The sequence below is a fragment of the Lepidothrix coronata genome, unplaced genomic scaffold (assembly GCF_001604755.1).
Source record: "Lepidothrix coronata isolate B3197 unplaced genomic scaffold, Lepidothrix_coronata-1.0 Scaffold38, whole genome shotgun sequence".
In the NCBI taxonomy this organism is placed as follows: domain Eukaryota; kingdom Metazoa; phylum Chordata; class Aves; order Passeriformes; family Pipridae; genus Lepidothrix; species Lepidothrix coronata.
The window spans coordinates 1,595,597-1,617,712 of NW_016690218.1; the positions used below are offsets into that span (position 1 = coordinate 1,595,597).

General features: G+C 49.2%; 1 protein-coding gene across 1 annotated transcript in view; it reads left to right on the top strand.

The window, feature by feature from the left end:
- Positions 1 to 2,459: 2,459 nt before the first annotated feature.
- Positions 2,460 to 22,116, top strand: part of ITPKB (inositol-trisphosphate 3-kinase B) — a 66,969-nt gene continuing 47,312 nt past the window's right edge. Inside the window, exon 1 of the mRNA XM_017812951.1 lies at positions 2,460 to 3,552. Within this exon, the coding sequence (XP_017668440.1) occupies positions 2,623 to 3,552 (930 nt within the window). The 5' untranslated portion in view covers positions 2,460 to 2,622. The remainder of the gene's footprint in view (positions 3,553 to 22,116) is intronic.

Below are 22,116 nucleotides of genomic sequence, written 5' to 3' on the forward strand. Positions count from 1 at the left end.
GCTCTCTGGGGCCCTACTTGAGTCAAAATGGACAGTGTCCAGAACGAGTTAGTCACAGCCCTGCCTAAACCTAGGGAAGGACCACAGCAGGTGGATGTGCCAGCAACATTAGCGTTTGCCCTCTGGGGATGCGGAGGTCATCTTCCCTCCACGGGACGTGCTCACCCAAGGCCACACAACCTGGCAGGGAGGTCATCGAGCCCATCCTGGGCTCGTGTGAATGACCAACGTGCTGAGAAGCAGCAGGACTGAGCCGTGGTGCCTGGGGAGAGTGGGATGCGGTGGGAAATGGATGGACTAGTCGGTGCCTTCGAGCCGCGTGCATGGGGAGGTGGGTGGCCTCTACCTCTGCGTTCCTGGTGCGGCCGGCACCACCCTTTGCCTTGACCGCTGTGCCCAAGGGAGGAATACGACGGCCAGCTGCGATGGGAGGCCGGGATGCGGCGGGGAATGTCCCCCCGCGGGCGGTGCCGAGGCTGACCGGGGACTCTGCCGGGCCCCGCCGCGGGACCTGCCCCGCCCGCCGCGGACGGGGGTGGAAAATGCCTCGTGTATCTTTAACCCACAGCGGCCAAAGCGCGGCGGCGGTGGGTTTTTTTTTTTCTTAGTTAACAATGGAAACTTTTTTTTTTTTCAGTATTTCCCTCCAGCCGAGCGAGCAAAAAAAAAAAAAAAAAAAAAACAAAAAAAAAAACTTGTTCCGCTGAGTTCAACCCCAGACAGGCTCACAACTTCCTTCCTGCTCTCCTACCCCCTCCCTCCGCTCTCCTCCTCCTCGCCGCTCCTCTCCCTCTCCTCCTCCTCCTCCTCTCTCCGCCTTTCCAGCCGCACCGGGAGCGGGCGCCGGGGCCGCGGCGCGGACCTGGCCGGAGCGCGGAGCCGCCGCGCAGCCTTGGCCGCGGAAGCGCGGAGGGGCAGATCCCGGCGCCCCCGGCCCCCCGCGGGGCGAGGAGAGCCGCCCGGACCCGCGGAGGGAGCGGGACCCCCCGGCAGCCGCGCTCCGCGCCCGCGGCGATGGTTTCGGCAGCGCCCCGCGGCCGCCGGCGGGCGCTGCCGGGCGGCGCGCACTGAGCGCGGATCCCGCTCCCAGGTAAGCGGCGGAGCCGGGGGGTCGCGGCCGCCCCTCCACCGGGGGACCCCCGGCAGCCGCGCCGGCGGCTGTCGGGGCCCCGCGGGCAGGAAGGGGCGAGCTGGGGACGGGCAGAGGGGCTAGGTGCTGCCCCGGGGCCGGGCGGGCTGTCCCACACCCAAACTCTGGCCGAGCACCTTGTGCCGGTACTTGCTTTCGTACCGAGCCAGAGTGCTGGGAGCGTTGCGTTGCCGGGGATTCCTGCGAAGAGTGATTGCCCTGGGCTCTGCTGAGCCTCACGCTGCCTCCAGGCAGTGCCTGGAGGGATGGGGAACCTTTTGGTCACACAGTCAGCGGGGTCTGCGCTTTTAGACCTGGGGGCATTTTCCTGCCAGGAGCCTCACAGAGGCACAGGGCTGCTGTTGACAGCATCGTGCGCAAGTGCTTCCAAAGGCTTTTACACCCATAGCCAGAGTTAGCGCGCTGTGTGTAAACAAGCCTGTACACTCATGTGGGCAGTGAGTTTATGTAGATCTCATGGGTTCCCGTGCCCCAGCATGGGATGGGGGCTGCAGCTCCAGTGGCACATGGAGCAAACAGACATGACAGAAGGCACGCTGAGGTACACAGGGGCACAGAGAGCCACCTACAAAAGCAGAGTCTCTCACACATGTACACAGTCACACACTCACCAGAACAAACAGCACTGCACATCTCTGCCTGTGGGATCCGGGCTCTGACTTAGAGGCGGCTGCAGTGGTTGATGCCCCAGAAGGCAGACATGCACAGGGGAGGCACGTTTAGCCAAGGAATGCATGAAGATGTGCAAAGCCATGTTATTGCACATGGTAACTTAGGGGAGTAGTGGAGATGTGGCCCCATACCATATAAAACTGTGCAAGCAGGAAGACTATCGTTATGTCACTGTCCATGTATCATTGAACAGAAATCCGTTCCTGAGACTTGATCTTGCTCATAGGTGACAAACTGGAAGGTGACAAATTTAAGCTGTTTGAAGTCTTTAACTTTCTTCAGCTTTTGGGGCCAACACTTGAAAGGTACCAACTTTCAGTTCACATCAGTTGACCTTAACTCCTTTATTCTGTTGAGGGAACTGTTTCTGGCTGTGTGTCCTCTTGGACACTGCTGCTGCAGCTGCGTGGGCAGGCAACCTGGAGTGGAGAGTAGGGAAGAGGGGAAACGCCCAAACCTGATTTTCCCTTCACTCAAATCCTTCTGATGATCAGGCCCCAGAGGTGGCACACTGGGGCTGTGTGCAGGTGGGAGGGGCACACAGGAAGGGAAGAGTCTGGCCAGCTGCGTGTGCACAGCTGGATGGTGAGCTAAGGGAGGGCACAGAACTACTCTCACTGCTTCACTTTCTCCTCAGCTGTCCTGTTTTATGGAGCTGTGGGTCAGGTCCAGCCCAGCTCCCCTTTTGCCTCCTGGCGATGCTGCTGGTCCCGGCGGGAAGAGACCCTCGGCAGCCCCGCGGAGCCTGAGCGCCGAGGCGGCAGTGGCGACGGCCCCCCTGTGCACCCCGGCTGACTACTATGGCCGTGTACTGCTATGCGCTCAATAGCTTGGTGATGATGAATAGCAACAGCGAGGTGACAAGCGGCCGGAGCAAGACACCGCCTCCTCCCGGACAAGTACTGCCCAGGGGCCCGGAGACACCCGGCAGCTGCCGCTCGTTCCCTGTCTTCAGCCCGGCCCCCGTGCCGCCCCGCTCCCCGCGCTGTGGCCCCGCTTTCCTCTTTCCACCACTTGAGGAGCCCCTGCGGCAGCCAGGCAGCCCCGGGGGGCGGCAGGGCAGGCGGGGCAGCCGGGGCGAAGAGGGGCAGCCAGGACCCCCCATGGCACGGCAACTTCAACGGGAGCTGCACAACGTCCAGGTGAACCAGAAAGTGGGGCTCTTCGAGGCACACATCCAGGCACACAGCTCTGCTGCCCAGCCACCACGGAGCCCCCGGCCATCCCGGCCCCGGCCCGCCAGCCCTACAGTGCCAGCGGTGGGACTTGGAATTGGACCCCGGCTGCGAGCCCATGGGGAGAGTGAGGCCCCCGATGCTGGTGGGGTGCAGGTTTGTCTGAGCACTGCAAAGCCCTCCGGGAGGCCAGCAATGACAGTGGTGCCAGCTGTGGAGCTGGCAGAGAGCACCAGCCCCCTGGAGCAGTCAGGGCCTGCACCACGGCAAGGGGAGGTGGTGGTGGCCCCCACAGAACTTAAGGGCCAGTGCCCAGCCATTGGCGGAAGCATCCCCGCCGTCATCGTCACGGACCTGGGGGGCCCGGAGGAGGAGGCGGGCGCCGTGCCCCCCGGCAGCCTGCCCGTCAGGAAGCTGTCATCGTCCTCAGCATCTTCCACTGGCTTCTCCTCATCCTGGGAGGAGTCCGAGGAGGACATTTCCAGTGACCCCGAGCGCACCTTGGACCAGACCCCGGCCTTCCTGCAGACCCTGGACCAGCAGAAGCCCCGAGTGGTGAGTCTTGCACCACACCCTGGGAAGGTGGGGTGAGGGCTGGCAGCATCCCCGCTCTGCAGCACAGCTGCAGCGGCAGGGCAGAGGTCTGTCACAGCAGAGGTCTGCAGAGAAACTTTCCATTTGCTCAGCGGTGCTTGCTTTCCCTCACATGAAAGCTTTCAAACTTGGAACAGGGGTTCCTAGTCGGAAAATCCCCTGCTTGCAGGAGAGAGCAGTGGTACCTGTCCCGTTGTGCACGATCCTCGCAGAGCTTCCCTGGTGCTGCAAGCTGCCTGCTGGCATGCTTAAAATGCATCCATGGACTGCAGCCTTCTGCTGACATGTGGTTACGAGCCTCAGCTTTCCCTCAGTACAGCTTCCTTGGGTGCTGGAGGTTTCCCATGATTTACATGAGCCTAAGGGAGAGTTTATTTCCTTCTTGGAGTCGAAACTGTGTGGGCCAACTGTTGAAATATATACTGATGCCCATCAGCATAGTGTCTGTGTGTCTTTCACATGGAAGCAAAAATCTTGAGAATTTCTGGTAATTCCCCTTTGGAATAAAATTTTCTGCATGTGGGTATCTTATATTTTAGGTAAGCATATTTTTATTTGGTATTTATATTAAGCTCGCTCATCTGTTTCACAGTCTCTCTTTGTTGAGGAGCTGGTTGTGAGGCTTCAGGCGAGAGAAGGCATCAGGGTAGTATTACCCCTAGAGCGGAAAGGTCTTCTCAGAGAGGAGAACTTTGAGGCATTTTCCAGAGGCATGAGACAGTCATGGGATTTGTTGTGTCACTAGGGGAGTTCACTCCGTGTCTGAATGCTCCACACAGAGCGTGCTTTGCTCTGAGCTGTCACACCATTTATCCAGAGGGCTTTGAACCACTTTACTCCAGAGCAGGGCACCCATCACGAGGTTCTCCAACCGGCATGTGGTCTCTCCCATCCTCCAGCTCTGAGACAATTCATTGATTCGAGCCCAGCACTGAAGCCTCACACTGACAACACCCTGAAACATGCAGGGCAACCCAGTGGCTCCTTAATTTAAAGAGTTTGATAAAGAACCATCAACTTTCAGTGATATGGTTCACTATGTTTAACTTTCTGTAGACACGTGGTAGTGAAAGTCTTGCTAAGTTCAACAACACAAGGAAAACTGGAAATGTTTAAGTGAAGGTATCAAACTTGAAAGAACTGAGATTGTGGTTTGTAAAACACTCAACAGACTGAAATAAGTATCTTTTGTCCTTGTTTTGTCCTATTCCAAGAATTCAGGCTCAGTTCTGCTCAGGATAGAGCAGCAGTTGAGTAAAAGCACAGTTAATGAAGTTACAAGTCTGTGGCTCATCGTGTTTGCAGACAGTTTTGTATTTTGGGGCTCTCGGCTGATGAATCAGCTTGCTCCCTTTGGGAGCTGCTACAATCCCGCTGCTGATTAAGTTCTGCTGGTTTTGTGTGCATAAACTGTAGTAATCTCTGCTCTGTTCTCTGTACTAATGACTGTTCCCAGTGCCAGATCCCACTGATTTGCTGCTGAAAACAGTTCATTGATGGGCAAAAGCATGCCTGATGCTCTTGTGGAAAGCTTCCTGATGCCTCAAGCTGACTCTGTGTTACCTCCCGTGGCCCCCAGTGAGCCCAGCCAGGCCGGTGGCTCAGCAGTGAACAGGCAAGGCTCGTTTGTATTGCCAAAAGGCCTGGATCAGAGCAAGCTTAGATCAGGTCTAAGACCAGAGTAACTCAGCTGGTCTCAGTGGGACTGCTCAAGCTAAACGAGATGAAGATCTGGTCCAGAACATGTCAGACATCCCAAGGAGGATTGATTTTGTGTTTCAGTGCTGGATTTGTCTCAGCAGGAGCGGCTGGGCTGATTTACAATGATACTTTTCCGCTGGGCTCCACAGGTCCCGTGCAGGGCTGATCACTGACTTTGGCAGGTTATAGTCAACTTCTCAGCAGGATGGTGTGCAAATGCCCAGTAATTCAAAGCTGATTCATATAAATAACACCCAACTTTGTGTACTCGTTGGCAGTATCTTGTAAATCCCTAATGACAGCAGAAGGCAGCTACTGAAGCAGTGTCAGGTTGCACACTAATTTGTTTTCATGAACTCACTATTTCCTTTTAACGATGCACATGGTCTGGAAATGAGTTATGTAATGAGGGACAATGTATGAGAAGCTCTCTCCAGAAGTTGTGCTTTTCTGTCACATCCTGGGAGACCTTGGCCGACAGAAACCAACGTGGTGCCTCTGGGTTGGGAAGATAAACACTGGGCAGGCAGAGGACCCTGCCTGTCTGCACTGGGTGCTGCTGGCACAGGGGAGGGCTGTGGTACCTGGGGGAGAGGTAATGACGAGCAACAGGAAAGCAGTTCTTGCTGCAGATGCGGTATGTGCTGCACATCTCACATAGCATGTTTACAGGTTTGATAAACAAAAGGCCTGCTTCTGCCCTTCCTTTCTGGAGGCTGTCTGGCTTAGCAGATCTGTTAGGGATGTCCGGCTGTCTATTGTAGTTCCTCCTGATGTCCCAGGGAAATGGGCAGATCCCTCCATCTGGCATGGGCAGATCATCCTCCACTTGTACTGCAGGTAGGAAACTTCGTTTGTGTTCAGGCCTGAAAATTGGCCAGTAAGAAAGTGACGTTGCGTAGTGAAAGAGAGGGAGGTATTGTGGCCACATTTTTGGACACCGTGACCTGGAGAAGCTCTGTGTCTGAAACTGGCTCTGCCTCTGTTAATTGAAAGTTTGCTCAGTGCTTTGCCTGTCCCTGGAGTGCTCTGGTGCTCAGTGGGCTGCGCAGCACTGGGGAACAGTGACCCAGCTGTGATAGTTGCAGACTTGTGAAGTGCAGTAACAGTAAGAGCAATGTGACGTTTTACTGTTGTCTAATTGCAAGTCCTCTTAAGGTCTGAGTAAACTTCCACGTAAGGGCTTTTGCAGCTGTGGCTTTCCCCGGGCTGTGGGCTGCTGCCGGAGAAACCCCAGGCTTGTTTATTGATGCTTGAAAGGTTTCAAAGGCACTTGAGCGCTTGCACTTCTCGGGCTGTGTGGGAGGGACGGGCTGTCCAGGCGCCATGTTGGGATGGGGACACGGTGGTTTGGGAATGCTGCAGGGCGGCGCTTCCTGCACACCCCCCGCGACATCAACACGGGCAGTCTGGGGAAGGAGTGGGTACCTCCGCTCACCTACCACTCAAGCCAGGAGGATACACTGGCTGTTGGAAGGTGCCTGTCTCTGTCACAGTGTGTCTCATACTGAGGGAGGAGTTTTCTCCTCATAGCTGATTGCACAGATTGGGTTTGTAGGGGAGTGAGAAGGTCTCCTTGTCCCAGGGTACAGGTAGCCTGAGATGGCAGGCCAACTCCTAAAGGGATGTCACACCAAAAATGAGACACATTCTTGCCGTGACTCCCTCTGACTTCTTGACTGGAAAAATACCAGTGTATTAGTTTTGCTGTTCCTGGGGAACTCTTGTTTGCTCTTCCCAAAGAAGAGGTGCTAACCAGGGTGTACTCAGCAGCAGGAGATTTGTCCCAGTCTTGAAAACTGACGTGCCCCTTAAGTGGAAGATATTCCAATGCTTGTCATTAGTGAGTCGCTGTCATTGACCTAAATTCCCTAGTTTGTCAACTCCTCGGCAACTAGAGACAAAGTGACAGACAAGTGGGGGGAAAGGCAGAAATTGTGCAAGCACGTACTGTAGAAAAATGACATGTCAAGAGGGAAAAAAAGCCTTCCTGGAAAAACAGTGCAAGACACTGCAGTGTTCCTCTTCCTGGCTTTCCCACAGCCGCCGTGGAAACACAAGGATGTACAGCAGAATAGTTAATCAAGTGACTTGGTACATTGTGAAATGTCTGCTTCTTTCAGCAGGCAGAGCAGTTTACTCAGAATAAGAGGCTTCCATTAAGCTGTGCAAAATGGCGAGAACTTTCAGAAAAAAACTGATGGCGTTGCTGCTGACAGGCGATTTTTTAATTGATTTATTTGTTTGATTCACAGTGGCTGTAACACAATTCTGAATGGAGCCAAGTTTATAAAGGATTAGTGTCAGCCAGGGGCCTGTGGGACCCTTACTGATTTCTCTTTGAGATGTTCCAAGGCATAAGCTGACAACAGCACTCCTGATTTGTTCCTATGAAAATTACTCAAGTTAAATATGCTTTCATTCCCATTCCTAGCTGTCACTGTGATCAGGAAGTCTCCGTGTAACAGAAACCATGACCACATGGTGATGCATGCAAGCCCCGTGAATGTATATCTTTATGCTGACTGTGTTTATGTGTTTTACTCCTTCCTCCCACTGTGTTTGTCTTGAAAGCTCCTAAGCTTATGAGTTTGTGAGTGGTATCACTGATTTAGCATCAATATAATGTCTAACACATTAGGGCCCTGCTGGCTTGCTCAGAAGAGCGACTGTTCCTCCAGTAATATGCATCATTGACCCGGGAAGGTGCTTAGCACACCTGGTAAGCTGCCAAAGGATGGAGTCTCCTTCAGCCCTGTGGGAACACTAGGATAAAGAGGAGGATGAGGTGGACACCTCTGTGTTGCCATTTTCAGAACAGCACGGCCTATTTTGTCTACTGGGATGAGCTGAGGACCCTCTGGTGTTCAGCGGACTGGGCAGATCTTCAGACTCCCTGTGGATGGAGGCTGTGAACTCCAGGGAGTTCACAAAGCATCACTCTCTATTCAGTAGCTTATCTTCTGCCTTCTCACGTGGCCTTCTCAGGGAATAAGCAGCTTTCTTATGGGCTCCCACACACAGAGTCTAAGTGAAGATGCAGCTATAACCCAATGAGAGACATATGGTGCTACTTCAAGTCCGTTTTCATCAGCACTTTTAAGCTCATTGGGAAGGGTTTCTTCTCTGTGCACATTCCCCATGATTGACAGTGCAGGAATTACATGGCACATAGCAGATCCTTTTCATAGGGGGACTTGCTAGCACAGCTGCTGTCTCTTGCATATTTTGTTTCTCAAACAATTTCACACTGAAAGCGTTCATAAAGAGTTGTTAAAAAAAAAAGGCATTTCTGAGGTGCAGGAAGAACAAACATTAGGCCCATCATTCTTAGGGTCCCCAGATCTGAAATATTCAGATTTCCTCCTCTTCTGTTGGGAATTGCAGGGTGTCAGGAGGTTGGCTGGTTGGACCCTTCGGGTGTTAAGCTGAATGTCCGCAGACTGAATTTCACGGATCAGTGGAAACTTTAGAGTTTTGCCTTTACCTTTTGAGGCTTGCAATGACAAAACCCAGACTGTAGTCAGCACCTGTCTCATGTTTTCCATATTATTCCTGTAATGTGTTAGGACAGATTTACATGTGAAGAAAATATTAGTGCAGCGCTGAGCTCTCGCGTGCCATGCGATGGCTGAAAGCCACTGCTGAGCTAATGTTTTCTTTCATTTAATTCTGTTCTAGCTCACTAGAGAAATAATGGCATCTATGTATGATGTTAAATGTCGCTTCAGCTAAGATTAGTCTTCTGTAATGGTTAGAGATTATGTTGTTTATACCAGTAGGTAAATTTCTGCAGTAAATTTGACCTGCTTTCTTCCAATGAAGCCCAGCCAAGCTTTCTAAGAAAGATATGTTAATATTTAATAGACAGTGAAAACTAAATGTTAATATTTTCAAATCACTGAATAACTTTGCAGCCTAATCCCTATTCTCAAATGTGACTTTCTGGGGAGTATGGGCTCCTATACTTGCTGGGTCACTTGAAATAGCTCTTTTATGGCATCCATCTTGCTTAGCCTGTTGGATGTCTCCTCAGGATAAGTCTTCTCCTAAGGTACCTTTCTTCTCTGTTGACTCTGATGGGATCTTGAGGATTAGACCAAGAGTGTGCTTAAGACTGAATGTCTGCAATAAAATTCATTGGAATTTCATTCTTATTCGTATAGATAAAAACTCCGGTCATGCATAGCCTGCAAAACGGCTGCAAGTAGTTCAGGAAGCTGCCCCAGTCTGAGCTTTACCAGACTTAAAAATAAGTGCCTCGATTTGGCTTTTAAATCAATGTTTAGGCAGCAAAATGTGATTTGCTGTATGACAGAGATGATAACCCAGCAGTGCCTTTCAGTGTGAGTTGGTGTGGGTATGTTCAGAAGCTCAGGGTCTCCAGCTGCAAGTTTCAGCCTTGGTGTAGGTACTGTGGATGCTCTCAGAACTGGTGGAAGCTTTTGGAAAACATAGACTGCAGCTTCTTCTTTCCCAGCCATTGTGGGAGTTCAGCACACAGAGCTGCTGTCAAGGCTGCCTGCCTGTGGAGATCCTCACTGCCACTGTCAGCCACGGATTGTGTTTACTGAGTGCTGGTGGTTTCTGACCTTAGTTTCTCAGAGATGGGCAATATTGGAGTCTAAAGCTACTCCACAGTGCTAAGACCCATATTAGCCTTTTCAAACTATTTATTTCAATATTTTCATACATTTTGGCCATGAAAAGAAAGAATCAATTTTCTTTTATATTAAAGAACATTCTTTTCATTAATGACATGGGAAAAGAGACAGCCTAGTAGAAGGAATTCAATTCTTCCTTTCAGATATAAGATTTATTGCTGGTCAAAACACAAGGATTACTTTTGGAAGGAGAGCTAGGGGGTAAAACAACAAGTGTTTAACACTTACAATTTCTTCTTGTAAGCAGTACAGTGCATTATCTGATCAGTGCTACACAACAGGAACTTCATTAGCATTCAGCACTGTTGTGGTTTTAAGTAATAGTAAAGCATCCCTTGTCTCTGTGAAAGACATATATGGACTCTGGGGGGACATGCTGACAGATATTTTAATGAGTTTGATTCTAAGGACAGAGTCAGGTTGAGTCTTTACTGTTTCTTCAAACATTTAATTTGCAGAGAGGTCGGCACCTGCAGTTGCTGTGATGTGGACCTTGCTGAACTGATGCGAGTTTTCCTCAGGGTTTCTTCCTTGACCTCTGGGGTTTCATCCTTGACTTTAAGCCTTGTACTTGAGGTCTTAGACAATAGGGTTCCTGGATTGCGTGAAGCAGAGGGAGGTCTCATGAGGCCTGCAGTCTTCACTGTCACAAAATGCCCTTCAGCCTAAATAAAGACCAATATACCAACACCAGGAATAACCAGCACAACATTTTGGGAGAATGGCTGTGGCAGGGAGCAGGCACAACTCTCTCCTCCCACCCCATCAGCTTTTGCAGAAGGGGCTGTTTAGCAAGGGCTAAGCAATGGCAGCACCTACCTTCAGCATCACCTCCTTCTCCTCCCCCTTCGCTTCCTGTCCCTTTGCCCTTGCTTGGGCAATTCATCTGCAGCAAGATAGAATCAAAGAACCCTCTTCCTTTGCTAAACAATTCGTTCCTTTTGTTAGGGTCAGATAAAATGCTGATAAAAGCTGTTGTAGCTCCGCTGAAGCCAGCAGGAGCATGCTGCAGGTTTGGTCCTTGATCATTTTTCGCCTTGCTCACCCCTGCATGTCTCCAGTTACATCTTGTGGTAAATCCAATATTAAACTGAATTAATGAACCAGAGACGCAGTCCCTGCGGGGGGGGTTGCCTGTTGGTAGGTACAGTGCTTCAGAGCCTTTGGGGACAGGAGGTTTATAAATGGAAAGATCTACAGGGTGGCTTTTTGGAAAGTGCATTTTAGGGTTGGGTGTTTTTCTCTCGTTTCTTGATGAACAATCTCCGATCCCTGCTGCTCGGGAAAAGGGGAGGAGACAAGGCTGGCCTTCAGATCACCACTGAGCCTTGTTCTTTGCAAATGTACTTTGAGAAGGCATTTTGGGAAGGCGTAGGAATAGCTTTTGTCCCATTGAGCTAAACATGTTCAAAACATTGTACTTAAATGGGTACTTAAGTACAAGTCCATGGTGTACCCCTCAAAAGAGAGGAGACCAGGGCACCAAGGAGGGGTGGGAGTGAGGGGGAGGTGAGCAGGCTCTTTCTCACCATGTGGACCATAGGAATTGCCCTGCTGGCAGCCACAAGTCGCACTAGATATCCAGGGGCATCCTCCCACTGCAAGTAAGGTACAGAGCAGCTGGGGAGAGAATTAGCAACGTATCCAAAAGTAGTATGGTTGCTATTACGGGTAATATGTATTTAACACTCTGCAGGGACCATTTAAACCTGCATCTGTAGGAAGAGGAAAAAAGTCAGGTTTGCTTTTTTGGCAGACTGCAGATCAGAGAGTCCAATCTATAATCTCTCTTGGTATGTTTTATGTGGGTGGGTTTTGTTAAATTACAGGCAAAGTTATTGCACCCCTAGGCTACTCACATTAAATGTTTCTCCAGTTTTAGCAGCATTCTTTCCAGGCTCAGCTACATTTGTTTTTGTCTTCTTCTCTATGGCAATTGATGAGCTAAGTCTAAAATGTATAACTCTGCAGGATCTCCTGTTATATATTTCTTCCACAGCTGTAGCTGAACTGGGACAGTATAATCCAATGACTTATTGTAATGCCTAGTGCTTTCTTTAATACATTCCAGATTAAAGGAGTCAGCAAAGTTTACATATCCAAAGTAATAAATTTAAACAATAATAATGGCAAATCCCAAACCATGATTATCTCTTTAAAGTGTTGGGCTTTTTTTCCCTCCTATCTTCGCTGGTCTGGCTAAAGTCTGTTTTTAGGAAACTCAACAGGACAGATAAAAGATGATGAGACAAACAACTTAATCCCTTAATAATGTCAAGTGGAAAATCCAACAACAGATTGGCAAGAAACTCAAATAACAACTGCAAAGTGACCCTTACTGAGGACTAAAGAACAAGTTTAAAAGGCTGAGCTTGGGATATAATTAGAGATGAGCCTGAATCAGTGCCCATAGGCTCAAATATTTCTTTGAACTCTGAAATGGAGCCAAATTCCTTTTTTTCATCCATGCCTGCATAGCATCAGCTTAGTTCCATTGAGGCCAGTTCAGCATCACCTCGTACCTCATGCTGCCCTCGGTACTCACACAAAGTGACCCGGGAAGGCCCCAGGGTGATATTCCCACCTCTGGGTGCTGTTTCAGATGGAGTGTGGGATACCAGCAAGTGTGTGCAGCCCAGGTATGTGCCAGGTACGTGCCTGTCATGGCAGCAGGAAGAGAAGAGGTGGGCACTGCCACTCTGGCCTCAGAGTCCCAGTATCTTGTTCTGCTCTTGCTAGGGACTGGCACACAGCTTCACCCCTGGGCAGCAACCCTAAGCAGTCTTGGGCTGTCGTTAATAGATACACCTTGGAGCAAGGCACGTGGTCACAGGAGTAGAAGGCACCTGGAATTGTATTGCCAAGCAGCTCCAGAAAGAGCATGTTAATTATTCTCTCTCTCCTCAGAGCCATATTTATTTAGAGCTGACAACCCTTCACCCTGGGGTTTCGTCGTAGGAATGTCTTACTTGGGTGGAGACCAGGGCGGCCAGAAAGAAAACAAAGGAAAGAGATTTTAGAACCGTGTCTTGTCTGTAGCCACCCGAATTACTGTTGTATTTTAAAAGAATATGTGAAAAAGAATTGTTTGCAAAAGCCTTGACAAGTGTACTCTCCCAACTCCCTTGTTTTAACCTTCTCCTAGGAATTTGTGTATAAAATGTTCTCAATTCCGTTTATCTCTCTGCTTGACAAATCCTGTGTTTCCCTTCCGTACTTTCAGCAGAGAGGGAACTAACTTTGATCTTTTTGTGAAGTGAACAGAATTGCCTTGTCGGATGTCACATTCCCACCTTCACACACAAACAGTGCATGTCACAGTTTTTGAGCAAGATGTACCATCGCTGAAAAAAAAAATTGCGTAAAGCTCATATAAAGATGAGCTTTTGGAAAAGCAGCTCCAAACTGAACCAGACTCTCCCTCAGAGGAAGGAGCAACTGATGTCATCTCTCTCTTGTTGAAGCCACCTTGCACAGCAGGTTAAAACAAATGGTCTGAAGCCAGGACTGTAGCTCAGCTTCTCCATTAGCAGCCCCTCATCCACGTCTCATCTCAAGGAGAAAAGACTTGGCCTCTCTCCTCAGGTCTCTGTTTTCTCTTGTTACCATCTGTTGCTGGAACAGCTTTTTTGAGCCAAGGAAAGCAGCACAGAAGTCCAGGTGGTCACAAGTGACCGTAACGTTGACCAGGTGTTAGGCTGGTAATGAGAGACAAATGCAGAGGTAGCACAATGCCACCTTGTCTGCTATTGTCTGTTCCTGTGTTGCATATCCTGACCAGCTCTGGTATTTGGGTTTGGAGTTTTTGGAAAGCTCAAAAGGCAGTTCCAGAGCCCAGGTTTGTTCTTGTGGATGGGAACCCTTCCCAGAAGGGAGAAAGCTCAGAGAAGCCTGTTTAATATAGGCTGATCTCATGCTTGAGCATACGCAGGAGTTGACCTTTCAGCACTGAAATAAGAAGTGATGGGAATAGAATAAATCACAGTCTTGAAAGAAAAGCTGAGTAGCTTAGACATGCATCTCAGGAGGAGTCAAGGTAGGGAGGCTGAGGGAGCGACAGAGGGGCCAAATGACAGATTGAAAAGCAGTCTTTCAGCAATGGGTTTGGTGAATCTTTGCAGAGCAAGCCTGCAGAGCAAAGGCTATTGAGATGTGAATTGGGATATGAGGTGATGAGCCCTGAAGGTGAATTTTAGTCAGGTGAGTAGACTGGAAAGACTCTGTTAGGGATGTTATCCTGAAAAAATCTGCAGGACGTACAGATGAGTTGGATGTGACTACTGAAAAAGATCCAAGTCTTCCACTTGCTAAAAGTTTCAGGGTAGGAGCAAAACACAAATGGGAGCAGTAACATTTGCACTTGCACTGCAAAGGCATCAACTGTTCTCTGAATTGCCAGGCTGCAAAGAATCAAGCCTCTATATTGCATTGCAAGCCTTGGAACTGTCAGGTTTTGATTGAGTCCGAAGCCAAAATTTTTGTAACCTTGATAGGAGACAGCTCCAAGCGCCCGTGCTACAGCCCTTTAACCTTCAGGGGCCTGGCTTACAATGCAAGATTCTTCCAAGCGAACCAAAACTTGAAGCACTCCCCTCATATCTGGAAGCCACATCCTGATGAGGAACTCCCTCTGCATAGTGGCCTCTGTCAGAGCCCGGCTCCCTGTTCAGTCTCAAGAGGGGATGGCCCAGGGCTTTTTCAGGGCAGCCATGGTGGAGAGTTGGGCTGCTCTGTACCACAGAGCCCATCACTGCCTGGAAGGATGCTGAGGTTTGCCCTCCTGGCCCACTCTGTGTCCCCAAGGCAGTCAGACTCTCAGACTCATCCAGACAAACTCTGGCAGGACAGGAGATTGTAGGAGCTGGCTGGATCTGGAAGAACAGTTTTTTGGCAGAGAATAGATTTTCCAGCAAATGTCAAGGGAGAGGGGGAGTCAAAATGATTCACAAATTCAAACACATTTTCTGAATAGTTCTGGCCTAGAAAAAATACAGAGGTGGGGGAAGAGGGAGCAATGTTAAAAATAGCAATGAGTGTCATTCTGACACTTTCAGAATGAACTGTTTCATTTTGGGAATGGTTTGTTTATGTTTTGCAAGTATTTGAAATGTAGATTTGATTCAAAATGGCATTTTTCACTTAAAAGTTGACCTTACCGCTAAAACACACTGAAAGAAGAAAAATGGTTTTTTTAGGACTTACATAACCTGAAATAAAACACCTCCTTTTGCTTTGACTCCACATGAGATGTTTCAGAGTTTTCCTTTCACAGCCCCATGATCTTAGCTGCGTTCAGCCCAACCTGAACATCTCCTCTCCCCTTGTTTTAGGGTTGAGCTCTGATGTTAAAAAAACTGTCCAGCTCCCGTGCTGGCCAACCTTAAGGTCCAATGCCATGGAGCAAGTACTTTAGTTTAATCTGAGGTCAACCACACATTGCTGTGATTCAAACTGAAACCTGTGGTATCAAATGAATAAGAGCTGTAGGTTTTGTAGATAACTGGCATCTTCTGCGGAAGATGCAACGTCGAACCTCATTTAGAAAAATAACCCAAACTCCTGAGGCCCTGAAATCTGATCTAGAAATCTTCAGAGAGGCTGGAGTTTGCAGACAGCTGAATGACAGACTTTCACTCCTCCGACACTCATGCTGGTCTCATTCAACTGATTCATTAAAGGAAAATGAGCAAACAGCTAGTAATTATTTTGTTGTAGCCAAAACGTGCTGCAGAGTTTCCCTGGGCAGAGGGGAAGGAACACGTGCGTTTGCTGTACGATGAGCCATAGCTGAGTTTACTGTTCCCCACTGCCTGGCTGGGACACATTGTGCCATTTCCTCAGCTGAAGTCCATCCCTTAGTGACTGGAGTGGAGCCTCCTTTGCTGAGATTTACCTTGACTGTCTCCTGAGCTCCTTCCTCTGTGCCTTGGGAGGGTTCGGGCACAAAAGAGGGAGAAAAAAGATACTATGGTGTGGGACAGCAAACTTTTTAACAGCAGCCCCTTGTGGACAGGGGCCATAGGAAAGACCTTTTTCATTCGTGGGAAGATCCTGGATTTTACCTGGAATAGGCAGGTTTGAAAGCATTTTTCTGGCACACTGTAGTTTTAATGTTACTGAAGGATGGATCTCATGGTGTGGACAGGACATGGATGTTTTCATCATAGAGATTTGTAGAGGTGAGGGGTTGGCAGTGGCCGAGCATGGGAGTGGGTTGTCCTCCCTGCTGTCCTGGCAGCAGTGGGAGCTGGGATGGCTCTGCTGCTTTCTATGGTGGCTCTGGGTCCCCCAGCAGTGGGGAGGGCAGGGATTAGTGCCTGCACTGGGATGAGGAATCAAGGCCAGAGTGTGTGTATCAGCTATGCAGTTCCTTCAACCATGCATTTACTGTTCAAACACTGCCAACTCAAGCTCTCCCAAAAACAATGAGGATTGCCTTAAAAACCACCAAATGTTTCAGAGGTTTTTTTGGAAGTGCTGGGTTTGATTGTTTTCCTAGTTTCTATGCCTTTAACTCACACTTGGGACAATTTTTCAGTCTGTTCTCTGCAAGCCAGAAGTCTAGAAATGTACTTTCTTTTTAAAAATGAAAGCTCAGAGTCTCAGCCACCTGACTGCAAGAGCTGGGGGCTGTGAGAACAAGGCAGAGCTCACACTAAAACTGCAGGAGAGGGCAAACAGATTGTTGAAATAGCTGCTTCTCTTGGTCAGGAGTTGGGCTGAATGGAAAGAAAGGCCAGAAGGGCAGAGCATGTAAGCTGACTCGGTTTTCCTGTAACAATCGGAGAACGCCAGCTCTCCCTCCCCGCCCCAGCTGAAACAAAAAGCCCATACACAACTAAAGCAAAATCTGCCTTCCTGTTTGTACGCCTGTCATGAGGCCTGGGAGAGCAGGTGGCATTCGACTGTTGCATCCCTACCAAAATTCAAGGTCCTCTCCTGGCTGAGGAGGTAGGGGTGCAGATAGAGAGGTAGGCGGTCACTGAAGAGCAAGGACCATATGAACTGCACAAGAAGGCTCACACTGCTTCCCTGTCAATAGTTTATATGAAATACATTTTGAAAACTAACCACTTTTTCTAGAGGTAAAGGTGATTCCCAAATCCTTGACACAAGCAGCTGCCAGGATATGGGAGAACAGCTTTGGTTATGTTAAAGTGGGAAGGCAGTAATTTTCCAACTAAACAACTGCATTTGGGTAGCAATCTGTGGAAGGTTGTACACATCTTTCAACAAGGAATCTTAGGCTCTGCTACCACTCAGAAAATAGCAAGCAGGATTGTTGAACCATCCCAAACCACCTTGTCATTGAATGGTGCAGAGGTGCTGTATGAAATGATGCCAGGTGTTCTCCGGCAGCTCTAAGGGTATTTGGATTTCAGTTTACTTTCATCAGATATGCTGACATGTTCCCCAGTTTGCCTCTTGAATTAAGATGCTGCAGCGTTCACTTTTCTCCTTTCCAGCTGATAGGCATGTGTCTTTGCTCCTCCAGGGGGAGGAAGACAAGTATATTCTTCTCTTTAGCATGCCCTTCAAAGCATGGGCGTGGATGTTGGGTGTGCCCCATTCCAGCTGGTGGGCTGCACACTGTTCTCAGGTGCTCCATGTGCAGGGTTGACTTCAGTGAAATAGCACCAGGAGTGCAGATTTGAAGGTTGCATACGACATACAGATGGTCTTCTGGAGAGCAGCTGCCCTTGGAAACCTAGCTAGAGCTACTGATGGCGTTAACAAACAGAATTAGAATATTTCCAGGATATAAAATTAAGGGAAGAAAGTGGCTTTACTGGCTATTGTCAGAAAACAGAGGTGTGCATAACAGCAACATTTTCCATATACTGTGCAATTAAGTTACTTGCTTGGGAATTAAATTGCACGTCAGTTTACACAGCGTGGCCAGCTGTAACATTGCAACACACGTACTGAATGTTATTACTTGGTGTCAGTGTTTATTGAAGCGAGTGGGGATTTGAGAAACAAGCTTTGGCGCAGGGAACACTAACAATGTGATGGCACTTAACATCTCTAAAGCAGCGCAGCTCGTGTAAGAACTTTGGGGAATAAATTCTCCAAAGATAGAATACTTTGGAAAATACCTGCTAATCCCTTTAAACCCCTAAGACACATTTATTTTCATATTGGGTAATGATAAGCCACAGATTTCACCACTAATCACAAAAATATCCTGCGGTTTTTGGAATAGGAAGGGAGACTCCAGGTGTAGTTCAGTGGCTGATTTTGCAGTGGCAGCTCCAGCTGATCTTTCTGGAAAGAGTTTATTTGCTGCTGTCTGCTGGTCCCTTGCTGCCTTCTTTTGCTACTGCAGGAACCAGGGCCAGCAAAAACTGCTCACTAACTCCTTGCACTACTCTTCCCTCTCATCTTTATAGGGGAGAATCAAAACTCTGTGATGTCACTTCATTTTAGTTGCAAGAGTGGAATAAGATTGGGCCAAATCAAGTCTGTTGTAGCTCTCTTGGTTCTGGTGGGCTTGCAGGAGGGATAAATTTGATCCAGAGTAAGAATAACACGAAACACAGATGGGCTGGGTTAGTGCATTGTTTATATAAATGGCTAGATCATGGGGAGCTGCCCGCATTGCAAAACCCCCCTCCCAGCGGGCTCCTTCAAGGGATCTGAAATCACAGCGAGGGCAGACCAGCAACAAAATGTGGCACAAAGACCAAGTTTCTCCTCTCTTCCTACAGCAGGTTTCTTGTGCTCAGAGCTGAGGACTGTTGGCATTGGTGCACGGGCTCAGCTCACCGACCGTTCTGAACCGGCATCTCAGGGAGCAGGACAGGTCAGATTGCTGTGCCCTCCGTTGTCAGTAAAGTTATAAATACATTTTTGGAACAAAAATAGGAACCATCCACCAGAGCTATTTCTGATGACCTCAAAATAAAGTTAGATTTTAGTTGGTTTTTTTCCCTCTGTTTCTTAGTAGGACTGCTGAGCTCTCCAGCAGAACAGGAAGTAGGCTGAGGAGCTGTTTGAGTAACCAGACTCGTCAGATCAATGGAAAAAGTGGTTTGAGTACATTCTGTGAAAGTTCAGTCAACAATTTTGAAATGACTTCAGTTTCTCTTCCTAGGTCAGGGCTGTTGTTCATGCCAAGAGGACTTAAGTCTACCACTGCTGTGTCTGTAAGCAAACAGAGCATTTCTTTTTGATGATGTACATCATGTGCACCCAGGGATGAAGCAGAAATCTTTTCCTTGGTGTCCTCGGATCAGATTCCAGATGAGTTAATCTCTCAACTTGATCAGGATCCTGCGTAATTTTGAAATGCCTACCATGCCATTTGGAAGAAAAATAAACTTGCTTTTATTGGGAGTTGGTCATGGAGAGGTCAGGGTAGGTGAGGAGCGAGGGAGAGGATAAGAGAAGACACCATTTTGCTATCAAGGAGGAAGGTGTATAGTTGTCAATCTCAAATTTGAGGCTGATCCTATATTTTAGTGACACTTGCAGCTTCTTTCATGTTTTGCAAGCTCATCCGAGAATTGAATGCATGCCAAATTAATCTTTCAAGGGAAGTGGAGCTGGGTTGAAAATACCTCCAGCACAGATAATTCAAAGGAAGTGCATTAAAAAAAGTGTGTGAAATGCCTCTAAGAATCTACCTGTTTTTTCCTGTTTTCTTGTCTTCTTTTTCTCTTTCCTCCCCTTAGTCCCACATTTTGCCTCTCCACTCTCATCATTTCACCATTTCCTTTTATTTCCCCCCTTTATTTGTTCTCACAGAGGCATACAAAGGGTTTTCAATCCCGTCACATGCTCCAACTGGAACTGGAGCGCGATTCCTTTCTGACTGTATTTTCTCCAGGATTTTGTCAAGTTCAGCTGCGGACGCTCCCCAGCTTTTCACTGATTGTCTTTTCAGCTGTCCTCCGCTTGCGACACTCACGGTGCAGCCGGGCAAAGGCCGGTTCCAGCTGCAAAGTGGAGGCGATGCCGTGAGTGCTGGGGGCAAGGGGCTGCACGGGTGGTGCCTGCGGGGAGCGGGATGGGGCGGCTGTGGGAGCGGCCCGGCCGTGGGAGAGCAGGGCCAGGAGAGAGAGATAAGACGGGCAGGAAGGGGAAAGGCAGGTGGAAAAGGGAAATGACCACGGAGGCCAGGAAGACTAAAGAGAATACAAGGGAAGCTGCGAAGCCATCTGGGAATCTGCTCTAGCCACATGTAAATCGTACACGTCCCTGCGGCTTCCCACTCGGCCCAGAGCAAAGCAGCGCCCAGAGGAGGCCGGGCAGAGCCGGGATGGCGGCGTGCAGCTGTGTGGGGTGAGCCTGCCTGGGTCAGGGGTCGGCATGCTGCGGGGGTGAGGTGGGGGACTAACCCGGTGCAGGTGTGGGGACAGCCCCACACAGGTGTGGGGGCACAGTGGTGGCTGGATGTGGGCGAGGGGAAGTGAGCGGGTGTCCCAAGGTGGGGTGCAGAGGTGGTAGAGCTGTGTCCTGTGAGGAAGAGGGCAGAGGTTGATGGAACTTCTGGGCAATGGCAGGGGCAGAGTGGAAGGAGAGGTGAGTGCTGTGGGATGGAGGCAGATTGGGAAGTTTGGGAGGAACGGAGCGCAAAAGCTGATCAGAAGAAAGTGGAGGGAAAAGCCATGTGAAAAGTTGCAGGTAGGGGAAAAAAGCATCACATAAGGCTGATATGGAAAGGCAGGTGAAAAAGAGGAGAGCTTGGATGAAAAGACTTTAGAAGTACCTAATGATGACTGTGGTGAGATTTGTGGCAAATAGCTAGATCTGAGCCAGCCTCCCTTTGTGGGGAGAAACAGGCCCTTGCAGAGCACAGTGTATGTGACCTGCCTGCACAGCACGAGAGCTGAGGCTGAGCAGCGCTGTGACTGTAAAAGGAGTTAACTAGCATAGATGCAGTCATCTACATTGAACATGTCTAAAAATAGGTGAGATGAATTTCAGTCCCAAGGACAAAATGTTACAGTAAATGAATACAAACAATCTCATGTTATCTGGCTGGGTGTGTTCATGCCTCCTCCATGTGTGTGCACGCAGGAGGTGTGCACCCAGGTGCGGGGCTTGTGCACATTAGGAGCACATGTGAACACCAGCATGTACCTGGCTGCAACGTTCACATCTCAGATCTTCGGTGCAGAAGTCCTCCGCACCTCAAACACTGAAAAATTGAGCCATGATGCTCGAACAGGCTGTAGTTCCTCAAGTATCTGGAGTTTGTACTGTGAATCATTCCTAAGAGTCACGAGGAAGAGCAGGGAGATGCGCTGCAGTTTCAGCGAGTGCTGCTGCTGACCCCATCACTCTGCTTCAGTACGGAAGGGGCTGCAGAGTTAATCCAGACCCTCACCTGGTTGCCTGGTTTTAGCTCAGCTCTGCAGGCTTCCTTCACCAGCATGGGGCTCCTGGCTGCCTCTGCCAGAGCTGTGGGGGTTACTTTGCTTTAACTCACACCGGGAGGCATCAGCGTGACAGGGAAGAAAGGTGCCCAGTCCTGGTGGTGCTGTTTGCCCCATGCCACTTTGCCAGCTGTCCTGAAGGAGAGATAATTTCTTTCCCCCAGTGAGAGAACTGGTTAGAAAAGAACAATTGCATCTCTACGGGGACACCCCTGGGATGTGCCAAGAGAACTCCAGGCAGATGCAGATTTTTCATGGGATCCCTTGCTCATGGACTAGGTTAGTGTGAATGGTCTGAGCAGGGCATGGATCTGGAGCCTGTCTGCATTGGAGATGTCCTCTGGCTGCCTCAGCCAGCTCCCTGCAGCCCTGCTCTCCTTTCCTGTCCCAGTCTCTGAGCTTGTCCTCATCTCCAAAATTAGGTCTGCAGGTCCCTCGCCTCATGTTTAAAATGCTCTGTGCAATTAATGTGCACAGGCATGTCCTTGGCAGAAAATGACCCCAGAGGATGGGTGACAAGAGGATGCACACAGTTTGACTGACTAGCTAGGGTTCACAGTTGTAGGAAAAGCTCGGAATGCCTCTCTCTGCACCAAGAAGTGTCAGTGTGCTCATGGAGGTTATGAGTCTGTGGTGCAACTTGAGCTTGTTTAATGGTCTCCACCGTGGAAAAGAACAGAGTTTTAATGTAGTGACGGTGACATTTTAGTGCTTGGGTCTGATTAGTCGTAATTAAACTCCCCTTTCACTTAGTCCTTTACTGGAGGCTGCTCATT